Source organism: Molothrus aeneus, unplaced genomic scaffold (assembly GCF_037042795.1).
Source record: "Molothrus aeneus isolate 106 unplaced genomic scaffold, BPBGC_Maene_1.0 scaffold_30, whole genome shotgun sequence".
NCBI classification, from domain to species: Eukaryota; Metazoa; Chordata; class Aves; order Passeriformes; family Icteridae; genus Molothrus; species Molothrus aeneus.
In genome coordinates, this window is record NW_027098964.1 from 5,961,432 (window position 1) to 5,987,414 (window position 25,983).

The following is a 25,983-nucleotide window of genomic DNA, read 5'->3' on the forward strand; positions in this document are numbered from 1 at the left end:
CTCCAGAGTCAGCAAACTCTAGGGAAGGGCTTCCCATCTGTGAATTTCAGATGGGACTGATTCCTTAAATTTACATTTAAGAAGTGACATTTTGTTGTGATCTGGCCAGACTACGCCAGTTTTGTTTCATGAGTGGGCAGGGTCAGCACCAAAGAAACAAACATGAACTGAAGGAATCAGTGTAATTTACTGTAGTTCAAAGCAGCAAAGAATCACAGAAGGAGAAGCTCAGCAATGCACCCAATCATCGCTACCAAAGATTACCTGCAGTGATTAAGATCCATCACTGTTGTGGTGAGGATGGCTGCAGCAAACCTCTTTGGTTCCCTAACTTCAGGGCGAGGGTGACAAAAATTAAAAGGAGTGGGTTCGATGGAGTTGCCTGGAAAGAACTTTAATAAAGGATGAAAAACAGCAAACGTGGAGCAGCTGAGCACAGTGTGAGGGGCAGCATCCAGAGACCCAAAACAAAGGGGAAGCAGCAACATATACACTTGGGGGTGGAACATTCTGGAACTATAACCATATAGGGGAAACAAGTAATCAATAGGGGAGCAGAACTTGGACAACTTAACATAACACCAAGGGCTTATGGGGGAGCTCTCAGGCTCACCTTAAGTTAAACAAATGATTCCCAGGGCTTGAAACTAATGCCCAGTTCTTTTGGGGTAAAATCTGGCTGACTTCGAGTCACAGCTGGGCCAATTTCCACATCTCCCCCTTTCTGTTTTCTAACAAAAATGGAGCTGAAAGAACTTTGCAAAACTATAAAAACATCCAAACAAGCATGGAACAACCAACACCACAACAACAACAACCAAGAAAACTAACAGTCCTGTCTTGACTAAAGACATCATCCAACCCTTCAGTCCCCACAATTAGAAGTGTTTATTCAACCAGTCTTTGTTTTCCACTTGAAGCTTCTTGAACCCTCCCCTCAGCACTAGAATGCTGTTGTGGATTGACTTGCTGGCTGGAGAGGTTCGTGAAACGCATTCCCTCAAAGTCCTCACAGCTGTGCTCATGTGCCAAAAGTAGAAAGTCTATTGCTGCCCTGTTCTGCAAGGTGGTGTGTCTGATGGTATCTACGTCTGACAGCAGGCCACTCAAGGCAAGGGAGGTAGCATTGGTTTGCTCACTTAGGCACCCAAGATGGTCTAATTGTCCTAATGTTAGCGATCAGGAACACATAATCACAGAATGATTATATGCAGGTGCTTTTATTGAAGAGCTCCGGGTGTCAGGGGTACAGACCCAAATGTGACTCCAACATGGGTTCAGGATGAACATGTTTTTATACCCTTATTGTTATATAACTACATATTAATTATTAAACTTATATTGTTCTATTGTATACATTGATTTCATCCAAGCATGGATTTTTGTAATTTCCATCAAACCCCCCTAACATAGTTTCTCATGATTCTTTTTATGATTAAACAGTAATTATATCCAATTACCAAACAATCATCGCATCTAACAATCATATCATTTATGATAATCATTAAATGATTGTACAGGTGCAGCCTAATATTTTCCCAGGGTCTCCCTCAACATTTTCCCAGGACCTACCAGGCCTATCCTTCCTTTCTAACTCCCCTGAATATTCTATGATTTTAGAAACATTTTATCCCTATACTATCACTAAGGCTTTGGATGCAGCCACCCAAGGGAACAAGATGGAGGCTGATTTTGTCTTGTTTTTACTCCAATACATAACATTGTCTTTGCAATCAGATTCAAAGTAGTGCCTAGATCTTTTCATTCTATCTCTTTGGCTATGAATCATTTTCATGTTGGGTGCCTGTCGCAGACATCTTTCATGAAAAATCCTTTCTTAGGATTTTTCCTTGTGACAAGCTGCAGTTCAGCAACCAAAGTAAACAATGGTTATCTGCTGCTGTGGAATGCAACAGGTGATTGGTCTCCTGTGGGTGTTTGGATTTCTTGACCACTCATGACAGAGCTGGCTCTTGCTCTCTGTCTGATACACAGATCTTTGTTATTCATTCTTTTCTATTCTTAGCTTAGCTAGCTGCTGAAGAAACCTTTTCCTTTCTATTGCTTTTTAGTATAGTCCTAATGTAACATATATCATAAAATAATAAATCAAGCCTTCTGATCATGGAGTCAACATTCTCATCTCTTCTTCATCCTGAAAACCCTTGTGACCACAGTCACAGGTGCCAGCAAGGTAAGCCTCTCCAAGCTACAAAGTCCGCCTTTGATGTGTGAAGCGATACTGGGCCATGCTCTGTCCCTGCAAATAAGAAACACCTGTCGAGAATATTTTGCAGGTTGAGGAGTTTTTGCAAGACAATGGCCATATTCAGCCGATGCACAATCCAGCCTGCTTGTAATAATGAACAAGGGACACGTTCACAAACAATGAATAATGGACATATTCAGAAATGGGGTCGGTATATCATTGAAAAAGATACAAGAAGAAGAATCATTAGACTCAGCAAGTTTGTCAGTGAGCTTGGGAAAGTAGGAAAATGTGAGCCATGGGTGAGCCAGAAGACCACAGCAAGACACATGAAAAATTAGATGATCCAATCAGCATTCTAATTTAGATGCGTGAACAGCTAGGATTAACCAATCATGTATTAGCTAGAGACGCGTGGACAGTAGAGATTTATTATAAGTATAGTCTTTTTAGGGATAATAAATTTGGCTTCACTGGATCCTGGTGTGATGTCCCTGTACCTCTGCACCCCACATTTCTGGTGGAGAATGCAGGCAGGCCCCATGTCGTAGCACGAAAGGGACTCGAGGTCGGCAATTTGGCTGCTGTGCAGAGGATCAGAGCCAACCCTCGAGGAGTGGAGAAGCCGGTCAAAAGTATCCTCACTGCCCCAGAGAGAGCAAAAGGTTACTGGAGCTCCAGTTGTAGATGACTTGAATCTTGCCCTGATCAAGGTGAGTGGCTGGGGAGGAGATTGGGGAGGAGATGGGGTCTGAACATGAAAGGGAAGGTGTTCAGAAACTCCTCCAACATATCCTCTCTAAGAGACAACAAAAGTACGATGTTTTCAATTTGAAGGGACTATTACAATGGGCTTGGGACCATAATCTCATAGCAGGAGCACAGGTTGCTTTTGAGATTTTGACATGGGAAGCTGTGGGTTGGACGTTGTGGGCCTGTATTGCATCTGGTGGGAGTGAGGCAAAAGAGGCATCTAAATATGCTACTTTGTGGAAAACTATCATAGAGGTGTTACAAGCCTTAAAAGCAGAGAGGAAAGCTGCTGCTGCGGCCTGTGCAGCCCTTGCCTCTGAGACAGAACAGCCTCAGGCATTTCCAGTAACTTCAGTTCAGCAACTGTTTTCTACCACCTTAGATATTCCCTCACACAGCCCACAACCCCTCAGCTCGGAATCGAGCATTACACGGACTGCCACTCCAGGTCAGAGCGGGAATGAGGAAGCCGCTGCCTCTTTGGGGGGGTTAGCCTGCAGACCAAAGGACAGCTGTACTCAGAGTGAACAAACTGTTGATAACAGTAATTTAGAAACTAAACATGCTGAAAGTGAAAAGGATAAGGAAGGATATGTTATTATGAGTAATGCTTCTATTGAAGAGGATTTAAAATCTTTAGTGGACAATTTGCAAGAATTGGTAATTCAACAAAAGGATTCAGTTGTCCCCAAAAGAGACTACTCTTCTGAGAAAATGGACTTGCCAATGAGAGTAGGTTCAGACACACAACCAGGAAAGCAGTTACTACCCTCTCATTTTGTCTCTGAGCCAGTATTCAAGCCAGTTAAATGAAACCCTCCCTCTCATGCTGTAAAAAATGTGGAATTAGAGTTGGAATGTGACCCTGAAATAGAAGCAGCTCAGAAATGAAAGTGGAAGGGAGTTATTACAGAAGCTATTGTAGAAGGGACTTTTCTCTCAAATGATGGAGAGGCTTTTCCTGTAGTAACTAATGCTGCCGGTAGAGTTTGGGAACCTTTCGATTGGAAGATTTTAGAAAGGTTGAGAGCTGCAATTTCACAATTTGGTTGAAAATCCCAACTTGCACAGTCACTTCTGCAGTATATTTTTACATCTAACACTAATTCCGGCTGATGGGCATACCCTAATAAGACTTATAACGCCACCCCATCAGCAGGTGATGTGTCATAAAAGCTGGGAGGAAAAGTGTGCTCAGGAAGCACCGAGAGTGCAGGGTGATCCTCTGTATGGTTTAACAGCACAACAGCTACTTGGCCAAGGGTCCTAGGCTACTGCCACTGCCCAGGCTAGGAGCATTGATCAAATCTTGCAGATGAGCCAATAACTAGCATATAACAACTAGCACTTCCAGATGGGTTATGTACTAAGTCTTTTACACAGATTCGCCTAAGAATGAATGAGGACTTTGATAAATTTGTAGACAGATTGCATGAAGCTATCTATGATCATCCTGATTTGGATTCAGACACAAAAGTACAATTGTTTAATATGCTTGCTTTTGACAATGCTAATGATAAAACTCGACAGATTTTGGGAACATTAAAGAAGGGAGCTGATGTTACAGAAATACTGGAACTTATGGCTAGAACTACAGAAAGACAAAAAACAGCCTATGTAGCTGCTGCAGTACAGGATGCAGTAAAACCTTTGCTTTCTAAACTGCAAAAGAGAGCCAAATGAAAGAACATTAAATGCTTTGAATGTGGTAAAATCGAACATGTTAGGAGTCTGTGTCGCTCTACAACTGTGAAAAAATTTTGTTCTATCTGCAAAAAAGATAACCACAATACTAAAGAATGTCGGTTCCAGGGAAACTAACTTAGGAGCGCGTTATCTCCGCAGGTAAAGAAACAAGTACGGAGAGCTGCCTGGATAGCTCAGCCTCCCATGGAGGAGGAGGAGGACTTTACTCACTCAGATCGTCAACTTCTGGAAGTGCTGGCGTGGATGTGGAAACCACAGTAGACATGACCATCATGAACTCTGCTGTGCACCTGATAGATACCAATGTAAAAGGACCCTTGGGGGATGAGCTTAGTGCTTTTCTGTTAGGGAGATCATCAGCCAGTAAAAAGGGATTGGATGTAATTCCTGGGGTTATTGATGCAGACTATCAAGGGGTTGTTAAAATTATGGTTAGAACATTTTTCCCTCCTGTATCTATTCCCAAAGGTTCACGAATTGCTCAGCTTGTTCCTTTTAAGTCTTGTGTCCCCTGTACAGGCTACAAGGAACAGGGAACAGGAAGCTTTGGTTCCACAGGTAAACCAGAAGTATATTGGGCCATGGACATCACAAGAGGTAAACCAGACAAACAGGTAACCCTGACACATCTTAATGGTGATTCTATTACTAAGAAACTCATAATTGACACTGGAGCAGATGTAACCATCATTTCAAACACAATATGGCCAAAACATTGGGCATTGGCCGATCCTACTTTAGGTATTGCAGGTATTGGAGGGACTCAGGCAACTCAGATGAGCAGGGAAGTAATTACTTTTACTTTCCCAGATGGAGTGAATGTATCTACAAGGCCTTATGTCATGCAAACTCCTGGTACTTTACTAGGTTTGCTTGGTAGAGATCTGTTAAGTCAACTAAAAGCTACCATTGTTACACAGCCTTTTTAGCAGCAGCCACTGGAAGGCAGCAGATCCTCAAAATTAGCTGGACCACTGATACACCTGAGTGGATTGATCAGTGGCTGCTGTCAAAGGAAAAGCTGCCCATAATCCAACAATTAGTGCAAGAACAGCTTGAGGAAGGGCACATAAAGCCATCCACTAGCCCTTGGAACACTCCAATTTTTGCCATCCTGAAAAAGAGTGGGAAATGGAGGTTGCTACATTACTTACGTGCTGTTAATGCAGTAATGCTAATTATGGGTGCCTTGCAACCTGGTCTTCCATCTCCTACTATGATACCTGAGTCATGGAATCTATTGATCATTGATCTCAAAGATTGTTTTTCACCATTCCCTTGATCCACATGACACAAGTCATTTTGCATTTTCTGTTCCATCTATCAATAAGGCAGAACCCTACAAAAGGTATGGATGGATTTGTTTGCCCCAAGGCATGTGAAATTCCCCTATGATGTGCCAAATTTATGTCGCTTGGGCATTAGAACCTGCTCAGCAGCAATTCCCTGAGTATATCATCCATCACTGCATGGATGATATATTAGTGGCTGGAAAACAATTAGACTCTGTAACTGTTCTAAAAACCATGACAGTTTTGCTAGAGGAAAGCAACTGCAACTGGTTTAAACCAAGGTTTAAAAATTGCTCCTTGGAAATATCTTGGGTGGCAGATTGATCAGTTAGTAGTGAAGCCACAGAAACTCACCATTACCACTGAAATTAAAACTGTACATGATGTCCAGAAGTTAGTGGGGGATATTCAATGGATTAGAACTATTTGTGGGATAACTAATGAAGAACTTGAACCATTAATACAGTTACTAGGTACTTTGTCTCAGGCAGATGAACACCAGACACTGGATAAAAAACAACAGTTGGCCTTGGATCACATTACCACAAAGGCTGCTACATCACATGCACATTGTCTGATCGAGGATGTTCCAGTTCAACTGATGATCATCAATCAAAGCAAGGAGGATGACAATTATGCTAAGCATCCTTTCACCTTGATTTGTCAAGGGTTAAAACTCGGGCTAATCCTTTAGTTATTTTGGAATGGGTATTTTTACCTGTAAAACAATCTAGAACTATTACTACTCGACTGGAACTTTTTGCTCATTTTATTATGAAGGGCAGAGGGAGAATGTTGGAAATCTGGGGACACGAACCGTATGCAATTTTAGTACCATTGGCTAACTGGTATCTTGAATGGGGAAGTAGGCATTCTGTTTCTTTACAGATAGCTTTGGCTGCATATGATGGTAAAGTTCACAATACTTATCCATGGCACCGGGTGTTATCTTTATTGTAGCATCAGCATCTGGAGGACAGACCCTGGAGATCTCACTGTCCGGTGTCTGGGCAGACAGTATTTACAGATGCAGGTAAAAGGTCAAAAAAGGCTGCCTGCACTTGGCAGCAAGGCAAAGTGTGGAAAAAGCATGTCATTTTTGGAGAGGTAAAAGATACGTTGCAGACATTAGAATTGAAAGCTGTGATTTGGGCTTTTGAAAATTGGAATAATGAGGCTATTAACATTGTTTCTGATTCGCTTTATGTAGTTGGCTGTGTCCAATGCCTAGAAAGAGCAGTACTTAAGGAGGTGAGTAATGAGCATTTGTATTCCCTTTTAAGCTGATTGCTTAAAAACCTGAATCAACGAGGGCAGGAATACTTTATTAGTCATGTTCATAGTCATCAAGCTCTCCCTGGTCTGTCTGAAGGTAACGCTCGAGCTGATCGGTTTGTAGCCACTGTCTGGCCAGTGCCAACCTCTGATAAATTTCAGCAAGCTAAAACTTACGCATTTCTTCATCAATCTGCAAAAATGTTAGTTAAACAATTTGGTATTCCCCTTACTGATGCTTCGGGTATTGTGCGATCCTGTCCTGATTGTCAACGAGATGGCATTGGTTTAGGCACTGGTGTTAACCCTAGGGGTACTCAACCCTTGCAATTATGGCAAATGGATGTAACTCATGTAGCAGAATTTGGTCAGAAAAAGTTTGTACATGTTTGCATTGATACCTATTCTTATGTTATATGGGCTACTCCCTTAACAGGTGAGACAGCTCATCATGTTGAGAAACATTTGTACAATTGCTTTGCCATATTAAGTATCCCCTTAGTAATTAAGACTGACAATGGTCCTGCTTACTGTTCCTTAAGATTCAAACGTTCCTGTAATTTATGGGGTATTTGACATGACACTGGTATTCCTCACAATCCTACTGGTCAGGCAATTATTGAGCATGCCCATCAGATGTTCAAGGGCATGCTGCAAAAACAAAAAGGGGGAACTACAGGGTTATCCCCTGAGGAAAAAACAGCTAAAGCCATTTTTGTGCTTAATTACCTTAGAACAACAGGAGATAGGGAAGATCCACCTATTCTTGTGCATCATGCCCTCACACGTAATCCAAGTGAGGAACTGCCTGACGGTATTCAGGTCATGTTCAAAAGTCCAGAAACAGGGGTGTGGGAAGGATCAGCTACAGTAAAATTAATAGGAAGAGGTTATATGTGCTTACTTACAGATAAAGGCATTCATTGGATTCCAGCAAAGTGGGTGAAGCCCTATCTGAAACCATCGTCATCAACCTATGCTGTATCCAGAGGCGGAGAATCGGCAAAAGCACCGATTCCAGAGAGCCCTGAATCTGATTCTTCAACCCCTGACACCTGAACAACAGTCTGAATATCTACCAAGTTTGCTGGAGTATGCTGAGGGAGTACTAGCAACTCCACATAGGCTTAATACACACGGGTTAGATATACACAGACTTCTTTTACCTTCACTTTCATCACAGGTTGTAAATCAGATAGAAAATGCTTGTTATCTGCATGGTTGTGTATGTAAGCCGTGGCTTAAGGTTCATTGTATAAAGTGTAACTTAAAAACCCGGTGACAAGTTCGTCAAGAACATAATTCAGCAGTGGTTCGAGGGAAAAAGCAAAAATTTAGGCCCATTAACCTGATATGCAATAACTGGTTTCACATACTTAACACTATTACCCTGAGAGTAGCATTAGCATTAGCATTAGCATTAGCTAAATTTTTAGGGCGTAACTCAGGAGGATATCAGAGTTTTCTCCATGATGCATCTTTGATAGAAGTATACAAGCAAAGATTGTTACTGTGGGTGCAGTTTAACCTTGCTTTAATTGCTATAGTAAACCAAATTGTACTAGAGAGCAAGATATTAGCTACTGAATGTGGAGTAGGAATAGCAATACCACAAATACATCACTTTAGAGATTTTGAGTGGAACCAGGCTAAAGCAATTTGGGCAAAGCACAGGCGTGATTGAAGACAACAGCAACAATGGCAGCAATCTGGCAAATATTGACAATGGTGCTCAGTGTAGTGATTAAGGAAAGGCAGGGAGTATACAAAATAGAGCAGCGAGCTAACATGTGGGTTACAGGGGCTAACAGAACAGGGCAAGAATCTTTCTGCTTATCACCAGCTACACCTTCGGATCCATTTTGCACCTGTTTAATTGGAATTCCCTTAGACTCAATGGAAGAATTCGGAAATTGGACCAGAGTTCAAATTTATGGCAACTTAAGTAAGGCCTGGTCCAATTGGTGTACTACTAATCAAAATGGGATGATCACAGAAAATTGGTGTGAAAAACAAAAAATCCCTAGAAATCCTTTAGGAGCTCAGGCATTTACAATCACTCAAGGTTTAAATACTACAAGTCAGGAACCACAGGAACTGGATATTTTGGGATCAGTGCCAGGAAATTATTGTTTGTTCTTTGAGTACTACAAAGGTAAAGAGCTGATTAGGGAGAGGTCAGGAAAAACCGGAGATGATAGTGCTTGGATATCTCCTGTTTCTTCGTGGTATTACAATATCACGGCATACTGTGCCAATTGGACATGGTCTGTATCCTTAAAACAAAAATCAGCAAGCATGTTACCTCCTGGAGTTTTTCTCATTTATGGAGATAGAGCCTGGCCTGCAATTCCTCAGAAAGCATTAGGAGGACTGTGCTATTTTGGGAAATTGACACTGTTTGCCCCTAGCATTCAACAGATGCTTGATATCAGGCACAAATTCCACCGTCCAAAACATAGTGTGCATCTATTAGGCTCAGACTGTAAGGATAATGTAGAATTGTGGAATAGGCCTTCGGTTATACTGGCATCACTTTTTACACCAGGAGTAGCTTCATCACAGGCCCTTACACAATTAAAACAATTGGCTTGTTGGACAGGAAAACAAATTAACATTATATCTGAAATACTGAATGAGCTCACCACTGATGTAGGTAGCATACACCACGCTGTGTTACAGGATAGGGCTGCTATAGATTTTTTGTTGCTAGCACAAGGACATGGGTGTGAAGATTTTGAAGGGATGTGTTGCATGGATCTCTCTGACCACTCTGAATCTATTCACAAGAAACTGTCATTGCTTAAGGAGAATATGAAAAAGCTCACAGTTGTTGAGAATTCTTTTGATAAGTGGCTAAAATCCTGGGGAATAACAGGCTGGCTCAAGGACTTAGTACACTTTGGCATTATGATACTTTGTATTCTTTTTTCAATTCTGCTTATAGTGCCTTGCTTACTATGCTGTGTGCACAAAATAATTGACCGTGCTTTTAAATCAGTCTGGCTTGTGCAAAAACAAAGCCAGGGAACTGTTGAGAGCTTTTTGCAGATTGAGGAGCTCTTGCTAGACAATGGCCATATTCAGCCAATGCACAATCCAGTCTGCTTGTACTAATGGACAATGGTCACATACACAAGCAATGAATAATGGACATATTCAGAAATGGGGTCAGTATACCCTTGAAAAAGATACAAGAAGAAGAATCATTAGACTCAGCAAGTTTGTCAGTGAGCTTGGGAAAGTAAGAAAAAAGTGAGTCATGGGTGGGCCAGATGACCACAGCAAGACACATGAAAAATTAGATGATCCAATCAGCATTCTATTTTAGATACGTGAACAGCTAGGATTAACCAATCATGTATTAGCTAGAGACGCGTGGACAGTAGAGATTTATTATAAATACAGTCTTTTTAGGGATAATAAATTTGGCTTCACTGGATCATGTTGGTCATGGTATGTTGTCCCTGAACCTCCGCACCCCGCAATGGAACGCAATTAGATCGGTTCTATGATGTAATTTTATGGAGTCCAGTGGGGAACCTTCTCCCTGCCTTCCTCCTGGCTTATCTCCTGTTGCTCTGTCCTGCTCCCCGTGCTGTGAGTGTCAGGCAGGGGGGGTGGGGAAGTTGGCAAGAGACAAAGACCACTCACCCCTGAAGTGGCTGCCAGAACTCGGGCTGGCTCTTAGAGCTCCGGTGCCACGCCAGGAGAGGGGAACTGCCTCGGTATGGGGATTTACCGGAGGCAGAACCTTTATAGCCACTTGCTCTATGGTACCAGACACAAGCCACGACAGGGAGCAGGCAGAAGAGAAAGGAGGAGGTGCTCCATCTTGAGGTTCCACATGGAACAGTTTAACCCACATGAAGGGATCAGGACAAAGAGCCCCTAGCTCTATTGCGCAAGGGATTTTGTACAGATACAAGTCAGGGGGTGGATACAAACAGCTAACCAATAGGGAATCCTCAGGGCACCAGTGAGGGGATTACATGGAGTGTCCCGGGCCAGCTGGGGTAGGAGGGTGGAGAGGATGGGTCACCTGGGCCAATGGGGCTTCGAGGAGTAGGGGAATTCCAAAGGGGTGTTGCAGGACAGGGATTGGCCTGAGGTTTAAGTGGCAGGGGAGGTTCGGGAATCAAGGGCTGGGTTGCCTTGACAGGCAGGGAAAGAGCTAGAACAAGGGGTGGGGAATGGCATGAGGGACAGCTTTGAGGGAGGATAAAACCCAGGGGTAAACCAACTTGGGGAGAAAATGGGGGTACAACAGAACAAACCACTTAACAAGGAATCAATAAAATAAATTCAAACTGCAACAACCCCCATGTTCATGTGGCAACAGAGAGCTTTTATTTCCCAAGCCCTTGCTTATATAGGGCATTTGAAAAATCCCATCTGGATACTTTCATAGGTCAGAACTCTATACGCCCCTTCAGGTCCTGGCCAAGGAAACGCCTGCAGCCTTGGGAGAGATGTGACTGGGCAAGGCCCCTGTCCGTCAAACCAGGGGCTGGTTGATTTGTCTATCGCAAACCAGCTAAAATACGGTAACACTGTGCCATCATTAATCCCTGTGCCATATCTCCTCTCCATATCCCTTTGTCCTGCTCCCTGTACTATCATTTCTCCCTGTAACTAGCAGAACTTTCTTTTCCCCAATTGTCTGTATGCCATAATCACTTGCAAGCTGCTCCTGCTTTCACAGAATCACAAAATCAGTTTGGTTGGAAGGGGCCAGCAGATCATCTGGTTCAACCTTCCTGCTCAGGCAGGATCATCCAGGGCACATGGCACAGGATTGTGTCCAGACCTACAGTCCCCTGTAGATCCAGATGAGGTTCAGTGTACACAAACCATGTGATGGAAGTTCCTACTGAGGTGCCATCATGATACCAACTCATTGGCAGTGATGTCATGGAAAGGAGAACAAAGAGTCGATAATTTGGTTACCAAATGCTCACAATATGAAGAAAGTATCTTTTTCACCATATGGGCTTGCATCTTGTCTGTGGAAAAGACCTCCAGCAACTGAAAGAAGTGCCCTATGCTCCACTAGCACAGACTGGACTCTATAAGGGGCAAGTGCCTCCTGCTCAAGAGAGAGGGGCACACCACAAGGTAACCTGTGGTTTTACTTGCCTGGCCTTGGTGAAGACATATGGAAGTGGGATGGAAAACCCACCTCTGCCTTGGCAGCACAGGTATGTGAGTTGAGAAGCAAAATTAACCACCACAGAAAACTCTTCAAGGAAAAATGCCCCTCAGTTTCCACTGGGCAAGTCTTCAGGTGGAATTGAAGGGCTGATGTTACTTCTGACTCTCTGGAAGGGACCTCCAGGTCATATTTACAAGGAGCAAGCAACAAGTACCATGATCAGAGCTAGAGGGGCCCTGCCTCCAGCTGGGTGTGGAAAAAGGACAGTGGGGTCAGTTGGACTGTGTGGGTCCATGGCCTGGCACAGCAGAGCCACAGGAGCACAAGGCTTTAGTTGACACAGGTGCACAATGTACCCGGATGCCATCATGCAGGGGCAGAATCCACCTCTGTTTCTGGGATGATGGGGGATCCCAACAGGGGCTTTACTGGAAGCTAAAGTGCTCCTGACTGGGCATGAGTGGCAGAAAAACGCCATTGTCGCTGGCCTAGGGGCTCTGTGTATCCTTGGCACAGATCACCTCAGGAGAGGTATTTCAAGGACCCAAAAGGACACCACTGGGCTTTGGGAGAGCTGCTGTGGAAACAGAAGAAATTAGGACAGCTGAATCCCTTGCTTGGTCTTTCAGAGGACCCTTCTGCTGTGGGACTGCTGGGGTAGTTGAAGAACAGCAGGTACTGATGGCCAGCACAAGTGTCCCATTGGCAACATGGCGCCGACTGGGACTTCAGCACCCGTGGCACAGACAGGAAAACCAGGGCATTGGGAACAGCCAGGGCTTGGGAAAGGCAGGTACTGCCTGACTCACCTGATCTCCTGCTGTGCCCAGGTGACCCCAGTGGGTGTTGGACATGGGTGGGTGTGTCTGCCTGCAGCTCAGCAAAGCCTTTGGCACTGCCTCCATCTCCCTGCCTCTCCTTGAGCACCTGCAGCTCACGGCTGGGACAGGTGCCTCTCGCTGGGAACACCTGGCTGGTGGCCAGGCCAAGAAGTGGGAATGGGGCCACAGCCAGCTGGGGCTGGGCACTGCTGGGTTCCCCAGGGCTCAGTGTTGGGGCCAGTCCTATTCAACATCTGGCCTGGGTGGACAACTAGGGGCAACTGGGAGGTGTGCGAGGCAATGCCCTCAAGAGACCCCAAAGCCCACCTGGGCCACCATGGGTTCATAACCCCCCAGTCTGCTTCTCCCAATGGATTTCATGGACAGTTGTAATCCTTGACTGACCCCCACGGGGTACTGGGAGGCACGGGGAGCTACTGGGACCATGTTGGGAGCCAACTGAAGACACACTGGGAGCAAAGGGAAGATGCTGGAACTATGTTGGGGGTACTGGGACCATACCTGGGGCAACTAGGATCATACAGGAGGGGACAACTGGAACCATGCTGGGTTCATACTGGGAGTGTCTGGAACCACACTGGGGGCAACTGGTATCATACTGGGAGTGACTGGGATCATAGTGGGATCATTCTAGTAGTGACAGGAATTGATTGGGACCGTTGGGGGTGTGACAGGGATCATACTGAGAGTCGTTGTGATCATACTGGACTCACACTGGGAGTGACTGGAAAGCACTAAAATCATACTGCAAGGGACTGGAATCATACTGGGATCATTCTGGGAGTTAATGGAACCATGCAGATGACCGAGAGCAACGGGAACCACATGGGAATGACTGGCATCACACCAGGACGATGACAGAGCCCATACTGGCACCGCACGGGGACGATAACTGAGACTACCCCGGGAGCACCAAGGCGCGGGGTACCTGGGGGTGGGGCCATGCAGAGTTATGCTAATGAGCCCTCGGTGGGCGCGGCACCATCGAGTCGCGGAGTCCGGCGCGACCCCGGGCGGTCGCGCGCCCCGATTGGCGCGCGGAGGGAAGTGACGTCACGAGCGGCGCGGCGGGAGATTTGAACGGCGCAGCGCGGCGGATCCCGGGAGCGGCGTGGGGGCCCCGCACGCCTGAGCGCACCCTGACTCTCCCTTCCCCAGGCGCTGGGTCCCCTTCTGACCTCGCCTTGACCCTGCGGTGGACTCGGCCGCAACATGCCCCGCCCCAAACCCACCCCCCGACGGCGCGGGCGTTCCCCAACCCCCCCACCGCCCCGGCCGCGGGCACACAGTGAGTGAGGGGCGGGGGACTCCCCTTATAGACCTCCTATATCGAGCCCCCCTTTCAGACCCCCCTCAAGAGCACTCCTATGGACTCCCTCTATTGTCCTCCGCCCCTAGCCTGTACCCTATAGGCGCCTACATGCTTCCATCACCTACAGTCACCCCACACTCTATAGCCCCTCTACCCCCATACTCCCTGTCTCCTATAACTCCCCTATATCAGCCATCACTTTAGCTCTCTATAGATCCTTTACACCCACAATGTCCCCCTAGACCTTACAGATCCCTTTTAACCCCCACAGCTTCCCCCTGTCCCCCGACCCCTATAGCCCCCATAGATCCCCTATAGCCCCCTGTGTTCTGACAGGCCCTATAGATCTGTACCCCCCCTGTTCCTTCAGAGCTCCCCATCTGTGCCCCCCAGGCTAAAGAGATCCCCTAAAGCCCTCACAGACCCCTATCTGATGCCCCCACAGGGCGCCGCCCAGGTCAGCGGGCATTGCAGGAGATCCGCAAGTACCAGAGCAGCACCCGCCTGCTGCTGCGCCCCGGCCCCTTTGCCCGCCTGGTGAGAACCCCCCACATCCCTAAAATCCCCAGACACCCTGATTTCCCCCCCCCAGAACCTCTCCAGCACCCCCCATGGACTCCCAAACTCCCCTGGGACCACACAGATCATCTCAGATACCCACAAAATCTACTGTGGGACCCCCAAACCCCTCCAGGACCCCCCCAGTTTCACCCCAGAACCTCCAGCATTGTCTGGGATCTTCCAAACCACTCTGGATTCCCTCTCCTGGGACCCTCAAATCCGTCCCAGGACACCCCAGATCAACCCTCTCGGACCCTGCAACTTCCCCCAGAGCCTTCAAATCCACCCTGGGACCCTTCAGCTCCCCATTGCATTCTCCCAAATACCCACTGCAACTCTTCAACAATCCCTAGGACCCCTTCAAATCCAACCCCAAATCCACCCTGAGACCCCTGAATTCCAACCTGGAACCCTCCAACCTCCCCATGGACCCCATCCCAAAAACCCACTGCAATTTTCCAACCCCCTACAGACCCACCAAGTTACCCCTCAGAACCCCAGATCACCCCCTGGGACTTTTCAAGACCATCCCTTCCCCCCCCCCCCCCCCCCACCCTGTTCCAGCCCTCCCCGTGTCCTTGTCCTCCCCATCCTCGTGACATGCTGGGCCTGTCCTCCCCGAATATCCCCCAATGTCATTCTGTGGTTCCAGACATCCTTGTGGCCTGCCACCTTCAGAGGCTGCATGGATTGAGAGTTCCCTGTGCCCCTCCTGCTATGCTGGCACTGCCCCCCATCCCATTGGGGTGTCCCCATGTTCCCATGGCTGAGGGTGTTCCCAAGATGTTCCCAGAACGGTGCTTCCCCCCTGCCTCCCACCTGGGAGATCCCAGGGTGTCCCCATCATGATGTCCCCACATCCCCACTCCCCAGTGTGTCCCCAGGTGTTCCTGTCCCCAGTGTTCCTCTCCCTGGGTGTCCCCAAAGTGTCTCCAGGATGACAACAAGGGTGTCCCCAGGTCCCTGGGATGTCCCCAGGGCAGTGTCTCCAGGGTGTTGCCATGGTGGTGGCCCCAGCCCGGGATGTCCCCAATGCCCCGGTATCCCCCCCATGTTGTCCCAATGTCCCCGTGCTCCTTGTGACCCCACTGCCCCCATGTGCCCCCCTCCCTGTGCCCTCCCTGCTGCAGGTGCGGGAGATCTGCCTGCTCTTCACCCGCGGGGTCGATTACCGCTGGCAGAGCATGGCCCTGCTGGCGCTGCAGGAGGTGGGGCTCGGGGGGCCCAGGCGTGGTGGAGGGAGGTCACAGAGGGGCTGGAGGGGTCCTATGGGTCCTGCAGGGGTATCCAGGGATTTGGGGGGTGGGGAAGGGGCTGAGGGGGATCTCATGGGTACTGAGAAGGTTTCCATGGGAGTTGGGGGTCTGTAGGTGCTGCAGGGGGGGGGGTCTGTGGGTGCTGGCGTTGTCTCTGGGGGCTGGGGAGGTTCAGGAAGATCTCTTTGGATGCTTGGATGAGGCTGAGAGTTTGTTGGGTGTATGTGATGGGAGCTGAGGGGGAGCCTAGGAGGGTCTCCATTGGCTGGGGGGAGGGTCTATGGGTTCTGGGACAGGGTTCCATGGGTGTTGAGAGGGTCTCTGGGTGCTGGGTGGGGGGGGTCCCTTACTCCCGGGCTCTGTCGGGGATTGAGGATGGGTCACTGGGTGTTGATCCCCCCCTAACACATTTACAGGCACAAGGTGCTTTGGTCACCCATGTGTGGGTTTGGAGGGACCCTGCCCCCCGGGTGTGTGTTTGGGGGGGGTCTCTGACCCCAGGGGAAGGTGGGGGGGTTGGGGCATGCTGGGGAGCTTTGGGGACCCTCCCTCAGGTTTTGGTACACAGGCAGCAGAGGCCTTCATGGTGAGGCTGTTGGAAGACGCATACCTGTGCTCGCTGCACGCACGCCGAGTCACCCTGTTCCCCAAGGATCTGCAGCTGGCCCGTCGCCTGCGGGGACCCGAGGTGGGGGGCATCTGAATGAGGACCCCCTGAGGGGTCTCTCCTGATAATCTCACACCCATAATCTTCCTGGGACCTCCTATGGGACCATCATGCTGAGACACCCCCCCCCGCCCCCCTCCATGGGGTCCCCCAAGCTCCCCCACGTGGACCCACCCCTTAGACTCTCCCACCTCAGGATCCCCAACAACCCCTTCAGGGACGCATCCCGGGGTGGAGGTCCCCTTCCTTAGTCCAGCACCTCTCAGATTATTGTGGACCCCTACCCATGGTCCCCCTGGAACCCCCATCACCAGCATGCCAGTCCCAGGGAAACCTACCCAGGACCTCCACCCTAGTGGAGACCCTCCCAGTTCTGCTGTACCCCAATAAATATTTGTGACCTCTAGGTGCTGATGCTGGGGAGCTTGGAGGGGATTTGGAGTTGAGGCACCGCAGGGAGGAACTCTGGAGGGGAGGAGAACCCACAGGGAGAGGGGCTCCGAGTATTTTAGGTGAGGCCACCTGGGATGGGGGCCAGGAAGGTCTTGGGGCCTAAGGGGTTCCATGTATAGTGGTGGTGGGGGGTCGTCTAGGGGGTGGCGCTTAAGGGATTCGCTTTTTGAGCGGAGGTCAGGGCTTTGGGGGCGGTGCTTAGAGGTGGCTTGAACGTGGGCAGGGTTGCCTGTGGGGGGCGGGGCTTAGTGCCCCCGTGTGCGTGCGGCTCTGGAGGTCTCCCGTCCATGGGCGGAGCTCTGGGGGTGGGGCTTCAACGGGGTCCCCGCTATGGGGCGGGGCTTGGGAGGGCCACACTCGGGGGGCGGGGCTACGGGGGTTCTGGGCGGTCCCCGACTGCTGTTCCCGCTGCTGCCGCTCGGGGCGCTGCTGAGCGGGGAGGGGCGGGACCTGCGGGGGCGCTGCACCGGCAGCACCTGTGCCCGCACCTGAGGGCACGGGAGGGACCCCAGAACGGACCCGCCCAACCCCAACCCTGCCCTGGGACCCCACCCCCCCCTTTCTCATGCCTTGGAGACCCCTCCCGAGCCTCAGAACCCAAAACCTACCCTGGACCCCAAATCCCCTTAAACCTGCCCATCGCTGCCATCCTTGGGGTACCCTCTGAGCCCCCCAAACCTCAGGGACCCCAAATATCTCCCCTAAAATCCCAGCCTAGGCCCCACCCACCTGGTTTGGGATACCTCCAGTTTTGGGGTCTCCTCAACCCTCTTTTTTCCCCAGACAGTCTGGTGCTGAGTTTGGTGGGGAATATTTTTGTTACTGAACTTTCAAAGAAAGTTAATAATGCAAATTGTGGACAGGACAGAAAATTGCTTTGATGTCTCTAACGACCCTATAAGCAGCAGTACATGTGATAATGAGGAAATCACATTACAACCCCAAATTAAAGATGAAACTTCTATGATAGTCAGGGTCTGCACACTGTTACTAAAACAGCAGCCAAGATAGCAAAGTTCCAGGAAAAGCATAGCAGACTTACATAGTAATTGGAAACTGGATACGTTTGGAGAGTGCCTCTGGCAGAGGGTGGAGGCCCAAGGCTTCTGGAGGCCAGAAGTATTTTTAACAGTGAGTGACCAGAGAAAACTGTGGTCTTTAACTCAGAGTGCCGCCTATTGAGCAGGAGGTTGCATCCATTAGAGAGGAGTGATTTGCTTAGGATCGAGACCCCAACCATAGATCATGGGATAGAGAGTGTACAGAAGGCAGTGTTTTTGCAACTGATGAATGACAGATGTTCCAGGACAGCCCTCACCTACATCACTGTTAACCAAGTATGTGGCTGCTGTGGTTAGAGTTTTGCTGGACGTGATAAAACACTGGCAGAATTTCAGGATCACTTGAAGCAAGTGTTAACCCCACAGAGAGGAAGACAAGGGAAAAGACCCTTATCATGGGGAAAGAGATTTTCAGGGCTAATTAGCTATGGCAGAAGGATGGGTTTCACTTAACAATTAGTAAACAAAACAACAATCAGGAGATTGGAATTGCACCAAGGAAGCAGACTGCCCAAAAGGGAGCAGCAGGGTCCCAGTGCATGATGGAATGCAGTTTGAGTGAAAGGCTTGCAGAAAGGAATTTCTTGGGAAGTGATAAATTATCCACTGCTGTTCTGGAGAATGTAGTACCTGGGGAAAAGGAAAGTTGCACTCTTTTGCCACAAGCAGGATAAAGATGTTGATGTGGGAGTTGGAACTCCTGGGAAACCTATCATTACTATGGCCTCACAAGGCTAATGTTGTTAATTGGAGTCTTAGAAACAACTTTTGCCATCCTCAGTGAGCTGGGGGCTGGCGGCTGCAAACATTTAAGGAAGCTCACCAAAAGTAAGACTTACACAGAAAATGAGGTATCAAAGTCACCACTGGCTTCTGAGATGGAGACAGGAGAAAAGCTGAGAATCCAAATGGATAAACTTATGACTGAGAAAGACCATCTTAGGACCCTACTTGCTTCAGCAGAGTGTAAGGAAAGACAATTATTTTAAAATTTGAATAGGGAAAATTATAGAAGAAAGAAACAAGACCTGAGAGAGGAAACCTTATTTATCCCTGTTACTGAGAAATGAACAATTGCAGAAACAGTTCCAGGAAGAAAAGGAGAAAAGATGAAAACTGAAAGAAACAGCAAAGGTGATGCTTAAGCAAGCTACCAATGCACCCTGTATTGTGCAAGAGTCCATTCAGGTGGCTGATTTGCAAAAGCATTCCAGGCACAAGCCAAATGAGACTGAAATGCAACAAGTGGAACCCTATCAATACATACTAATGACCCATACATCCAGATTCCAGTCGGTTCTCATCAATGATTAATTACATTTCTAGTAGATACAGGAGCACAGCATTCAGTACTAATGAAGCAGGATGCCAAGAAGCTGGGTGTATGACCTAGATGCTAAGAGTTAAAATCACTTTAGTAAATGGAGAAAATGTTATCTGTCAAGTTGCTACGGTTAATTTATGGGTCCTGGATGAGAAGTGGATATTGGCTACTTGCTTTGCAATCAAAGATCACAATGACAATATTTAGGGTTTTGATGTTCTGAACGTTTAAATCTGTTGTCTGCCTGATGGCAGTGAGTCAATGTTAATGTTTGAACATTAGCCCAAACCCTAAAAGGAGTCCAGAGACTGTGCTGACTCCACGTGGCATCTGCACTCTGCGATCCAAGGACTGCTAGTGTGTCCCCGTGCTGGATTTTTGCTGCAGGGAGAAGTGGAATTTCTGAAGTTCTGGCCAATGTGGCCCCACTAAGAGTTGAAATACCCAATTACTGCAAACCTAACAGCCACAATATAAGCACTCGTGTGCCTGGGCATTGATGGGGTGGTGACAGATTAAAAGAAAAAAGGTACTATCACTCAGTCACACTCCTATCTCTCCTGTCAGAGACAGTGGCCAGTGATCATTTTAACACACTCCAGCCACATAGAACTTGCTAGTGTTTAGCCAATGTTTGCTGTTGGCATTGCCATCATGTCACAGATCACAAAATATTCTGAGTTGAAAGGGACCCGCAAAGATCATCAAGACCAGCTGTTAAGTGAATGGGCCATACACAGATTGAACCAACAACTGTGGTGTTATGAGCACCATGCTCAGACCAAGTGAGCCGGTCCGGCTCATGAAAGAGCTGAACAGACAGTTGTGGCTTATGATTTATTACAGGCAGTTGAACACCAGTACCACATCTACATTCACTGCTGTACTAAACTTTGCGGAACTGATAGCTCAAATTAGGAGAGCACACTACCCATGGAGGACAACTCAAATTGCAGGAGACTCCCCCTGAAAACACGGGAAGCAGCAAAAGCAGTGGACAAGCACTTCATAAAGTAGAAGTTGAGATTCCTCCTGAAGAATGTCAAGGCCTAACACCACGAAACACCAAAGAAATATTCACTATTCAACTCAACCACATTTAAAGAGATGGAACAGAGAGATTCTGCGTGGGAAAAAGGAATTTTGTCATTAGTCCAAGTGATTAAACAACTTGAGCCACTAAGGGGTAACCTGTTCAGGCTAATGCTGCTGAGACTCATACTGTTTTTTCTATCCAGGAATGATATCAGTAATGATTCCAGCACACCCCCACTGAGGATCAAGTTAACCATCAAAGGACAGCTTATCCTTATTGCAGGAGCAATCACTGCCAGCAGGAAGCAAATTTGGTTCACATATTAACAAGTTCAACCCACAGGGTAGAGTCACTTCTTTTATTTAAGCTAGTAAGTATGGTAACTTAGTACATACATTCTATATCACACATGCTTTTCAGTTGTAAGTGCACTTAATTGAATATGACCAGGGATTTTACCCATTACCCAAATTAGATAACACTTCCAATGTTATGTCCAAGGATTGCTCCCACCAAAGAGATGCCATGATAGAGAGGTAGAGAGGTCTTGGCTGGCCTTTACCTCCCCTGTGCAGCCTCTCATCAGCACTGCAAACACTGGGGCTACATGCTTTCTTTCCTACAGAAGAGGACTCTCATTCTCATCCAGAAGCCCATCATTCAAACGTGGATACCACCTCTGATATTATATATGCCCAAAGATGACTCTCATACAAAAGCTGCCAGATCAGAAAGCTTTTGCTGATCTTTACCCCGCTAGGGCAGCCTGTAACTTGCACCTAAACCACTGGGGCTATGTGCTTTCCTTCCCATGGTAAAGCATAATGACTGAACCTTCCAATCAGATAAGTCTCACTTCTTCTAATACCCTTCCCCAATTCCTGTGGCCTCCCTGCCCCTCTCCCACTTTCCACTTTTCCTTTCCATTGTCCTACTACCCCTTTTTTATGTTTCCACAAATTCCTACCTCCTTTTCCCCCCTTCCACGGCCTCCCTCCACTAATCCCACTAATCCCTTTCCCCAGAGTTCCTTCGTAATACCAGACGGATCGAGATTGGGAGGGAAAGAAAAAAATGTTTCCTTAAAGTAACCATCTTTTTCTTAAAAGTTAATAATTTCTATTTTGGAGTTTCCAACAGGCACACCACCACGCACACTACCTTGTACAGAGCCAGTCACAGCCAACAAGACTGCCACAGGTGGCAGAGAACCAGTCCCTGCTGAAGGAATTTTCTCATGACTCAGTTTCCAGATAAACTGTACTAAGAAAACCCAGCAGCTGTCCTGCCACCTGTAAGAAAATATATTTGGACACTGGGGACTCAGAATTGGTTGCATTTTGAAAATTGTCTTATGAGTGCTTTTGATTGTTTTTGTCATTTTTTGTTGATTCAGTTGATCCTTCAGAGAAGCTTTCTTAATCATATCGAAACGGGGAGTTGTGGAGACCCTGGGGGCATGCCCTGGGTTGGGGAAACAGAAGAAGCTTCCCTCAAAAAGCCGGTAAGACCCCATTGGCTCCTTACCCCGCGCCCCTGAGCCACTCCCTCCCTATTCCCTGATTGGCCCTTACCTTTGTACTGCCCCGAGACCAGAGTGACCCCAGGCCCCTGGGGGGAGAGAAACCTGGACCCTCCATGTGTGTGTGCCTGGGACCCAAACATGTTACCATGTGGCTGAATTAAACATCTGTGGATACCATGCACAGGCCCTTTTTGCTTCTTTACCCTGGGCTTTCTTAGCAGCTATTCAGGCTGCAACACTGCAGCTGTACCAGGGCATCAGAGGCATCAGCAGGGAGGGCTGAGAGTGAGTTCTGTGACAGGCAGAGCAAGCACAAGGCACTGAGGCCCTGGAAGAAGCGTTGTGGGACCACATGCATCCCCTGTGGCTGCTGCGCCTGCAGCTTCAGCTCACAGAGGTTGTGCAGGGAGCGGAAAGGCGGCAGCTGCCGCAGGTGTGGGCTCAGGCAGCGCAGCGCATTGGCAGCAGCTCCAGCACGCCCAGGGTCACCTGCACCAGCTGCAATGTGGCCAGGCTCACCTTCAGCAGCCGCCTGCGGGCCAGGGAAAGCCGGCAAAGCCATGGGAGGCCCTGGAATGCCATGGCTCTGAGTGCCGCAGGTTGTTCCCACCCAGGCCAAGGGTCTGCAGGCAGTGACAGAATGACCCACTCAGTAGATGAGGGAAGGGCGGTGGATGTATATTTATAGACATCAGTAAAGCCTTTGACACTGGAGAAGCTGGCTGCTCATGGATTGGACAGGGCAACTGAAAAACTGGCTGATGCCCAAGCCCAGAGAGTGGTGGAGAATGGAACTAAATCCAGCTGGGGCTAGTGTAGCAGGACATGTTCCCTGCCACAAGAGCTTGCTAATTGGTGAAATAAATCACTAAAGACCACTTGTCTCCTGGTTATTTGGGTGCCATGGAAGCAGCACTTGTAGCTGACAATAAACATCTTGCTGTGGAAGCAAAATTGTGGAAAGATAAGCTGGAATTTCTGACAGACATTTTACTTCACAATCTATTAAAGCTACACCAAACTTTCACAAAGTAGAAGTTTCTGCACATTCCCTGGAAATGAGTGGGGCTTTTCCCCCAAAGTTGGGATGTTTGTTTTGTGTTTCCTCTCTTGAGGGTTGAGTGAAAAGATTCTGTGCACACTCTTGCCAGTTTGGTGGTAAGTTACATTGACTCCTAATCTATACTAGTCCTTTCCTAGCTTTGATATAGGTACCTTAATGTTGTGCACTGTTTTATGTAATCTACTAGTAGTTCTTCTGTTTTATACCATGTAGTAACTCTGTCCAAGACCTTTTGTCTATTATCTCCTGTCTATTCAAGAAATAACTAATTTCATAATACCACTCTTAGAAGTTGTAAGCCAGAGTGGTTTAGGTGCAGGCCACCTAATTCAAGCAGTACCCAAAAATATTAGCCTAAGACAGGGCTTGTCTGAAGCTCCCACTCTGTCCATAACACCCAATTACTTGTGGGTGACCCCAGGAGTCAGTGCTGAGTCCAGTCTTGCTCAACATCTTTACTGATGATCTGGATGAGGGGATCAAGTGGAATTCAAACTAAGTTCACAAATGACACCAACTTGTGTGGGAGTATGGATCTGCTGGAGGGCAGGAAGGCTCTGCAGAGGGATCAGGACAGGCTAGATCAAGAGGCTGAACCTGTCTTCTCCCCCATTGGGATGCCTGTTGGGTAGGACTCATGCTCCAAGTGCCTCCACCTGAGGGACTGGAAAGGGCTGGAACAGTTCCTGAGAGACTCAACCCGCCCCCAGCCCATCTCTCCCAGGAGTTTTTCGACAGGTTTTCTCTTGCTGTTTCTTCCTGAAGTGTGAGTGACAGAGCAGCCTGGGAGGGCACCTGGGGTCAGCCAAGGTTTCCTACCCCAAACCTCCCCCACTTTTAGAATCCCAGGCTGGTTTGGGTTGGAAGGGACTTCAAAGGTTATCTCCATCCACCCTCTGCCATGAGCAGGGACATCTTCCACTATCCCAGGTTGCTCCAAGCTCTGTCCAACCTGGCCTTGGACACTTCAGGGATGGAGCAGCTGCAGCTTCTCTGGACAACTGGTGCCAGGGTCTCAAACCCTCACAGGGAGGAATTTCTTCCCAATATCCCATCTAACCCTGCCCTCTGGCAGGTGAAAACCCTCACCCTCCATCCTGTCCCCTGACAAAGACCCTCCCCAGCTCTCCTGGAGGCTCCTTTCTATATTATATTTTATCTCTCTATCAGATTTATACCTACATACATATCAGCCCAAAAAGTGGCTCAGGCAGTCCATGACTAGTTATGGCCACCTGGGGTAGCCCCTTTTGGGGGTGCAGGGGAGTGCCAAGGGTTTGGGCAGATCTGTGGGTTATTTTAGAGAGCCTCAGGAGGTTTTAGAGGGAGGTTTGGGAGGGTCCTGAGGGTTTATAGGGTGTTTGGGGGGGGAGCTATGGAGCATTTTGAGGGGATTCTGAGCGTGTTTGGGATCTACTGGGGAGTCTGTAGGGGATGGTGGGGGGTCTCTGGGGTTTTGTATAGTACAGGTCCCCAGAGTCCTCTCAACCTGTTCTTCATCTGACAGGATTTTCTCCACCTGTCAGGGAAGTTCACTGCACAGACTCGGTTCCTGATTCCCATGAAATTTTGATGCATGCAACATGCAGGAATGCTTTTCCCACAATTTCCCTGGCTCCAAGAGGGACCACGGGAGTGGCACGAAAAAGTGCGGAGGCCTGTCCATCCTCCACATTGGCAATTACAGTTTTGATTCAAATTTGAATTAAAGGCTGAAGTGTTGCTGATACTGCGATAGAGTCAGGGTCTTACTCTACATCGTTGTCATCACGCCAATTCCTAGGAGACACTCGAGGGGCGCTTGGAGGCCAACTGGGGGATCATTAAAGGGTCTGGAGGGGCGCTTAAGGGGCGGGGAGGCAGTTGGAGAGCATTTGGGGGTCCGAGGGGACACACAGGCGGCATTTGGGGGCAAGCAGGGGTCGGTGGGACTTCGGGAACCTGAGGAGTACTTGAGGGTCAGGAGAGAGAAACTGGGGGTACTTAAGGGGCCCCGGGGCGCACTTACGGTTCAGGGAAGCACTTGGGGAGCAGCTCGGATGGTGCTTAGGGGACAGTCCCGGCCCTGACGGGCCTCTCACGGGCCGCGGGGCATGACGGGAACCGCAGTCCCGGCTCTATCGGCGGCCTACGGGGCCCCGCGGTCTTTCGGGAGTTGTAGTCCAGGAAGTGAGTAAACTGGCGCGGAACCAGCGGCCAATGGGAGGCGGGGGGGGGGGTGGGGGGTGGGGGGCACGAGGGACTTTTGGGGGCTCAGGGGGAGCTTCTGACCCTCCCCCTTCCCCCATAGCGCCCTCAGGGGCGGAAGGACACCAGAACCCCCCGGCGCCACGTCGGCCATGTGAAGGTGAAGAAGACAGGTGAGCTCCACTCCCATGGGTTGGGGGTTCCCTGCCCCGAAATGCCCAACAAACCCCCAGGCGCCCTTATAGACTTCCTAGTCCCCATAGACCTCCCAACGCTGTCCTGGGCCCCCCAAAACATCCCACAGA

The 25,983-nt window shown here is 48.4% G+C and overlaps 2 protein-coding genes across 2 annotated transcripts in view; one reads left to right on the top strand and one right to left on the bottom strand.

Annotated features, from left to right (window-relative positions):
- SNRPA (small nuclear ribonucleoprotein polypeptide A) overlaps positions 1-25,577 on the bottom strand; it is a 48,928-nt gene extending 23,351 nt beyond the window's left edge. The window contains exon 1 of the mRNA XM_066570284.1: positions 25,500-25,577. The gene's annotated coding sequence lies outside the window, so the exon portion shown is untranslated. The remainder of the gene's footprint in view (positions 1-25,499) is intronic.
- Positions 14,446-17,065, top strand: LOC136569932 (histone H3-like centromeric protein A). The gene is made up of 4 exons (XM_066570287.1): positions 14,446-14,521; positions 14,991-15,082; positions 16,237-16,314; positions 16,931-17,065. Exons 1-4 carry the CDS (start codon positions 14,446-14,448, stop codon positions 17,063-17,065), a joined length of 381 nt encoding a protein of 126 aa, XP_066426384.1.
- Positions 25,578-25,983: the final 406 nt, after the last annotated feature.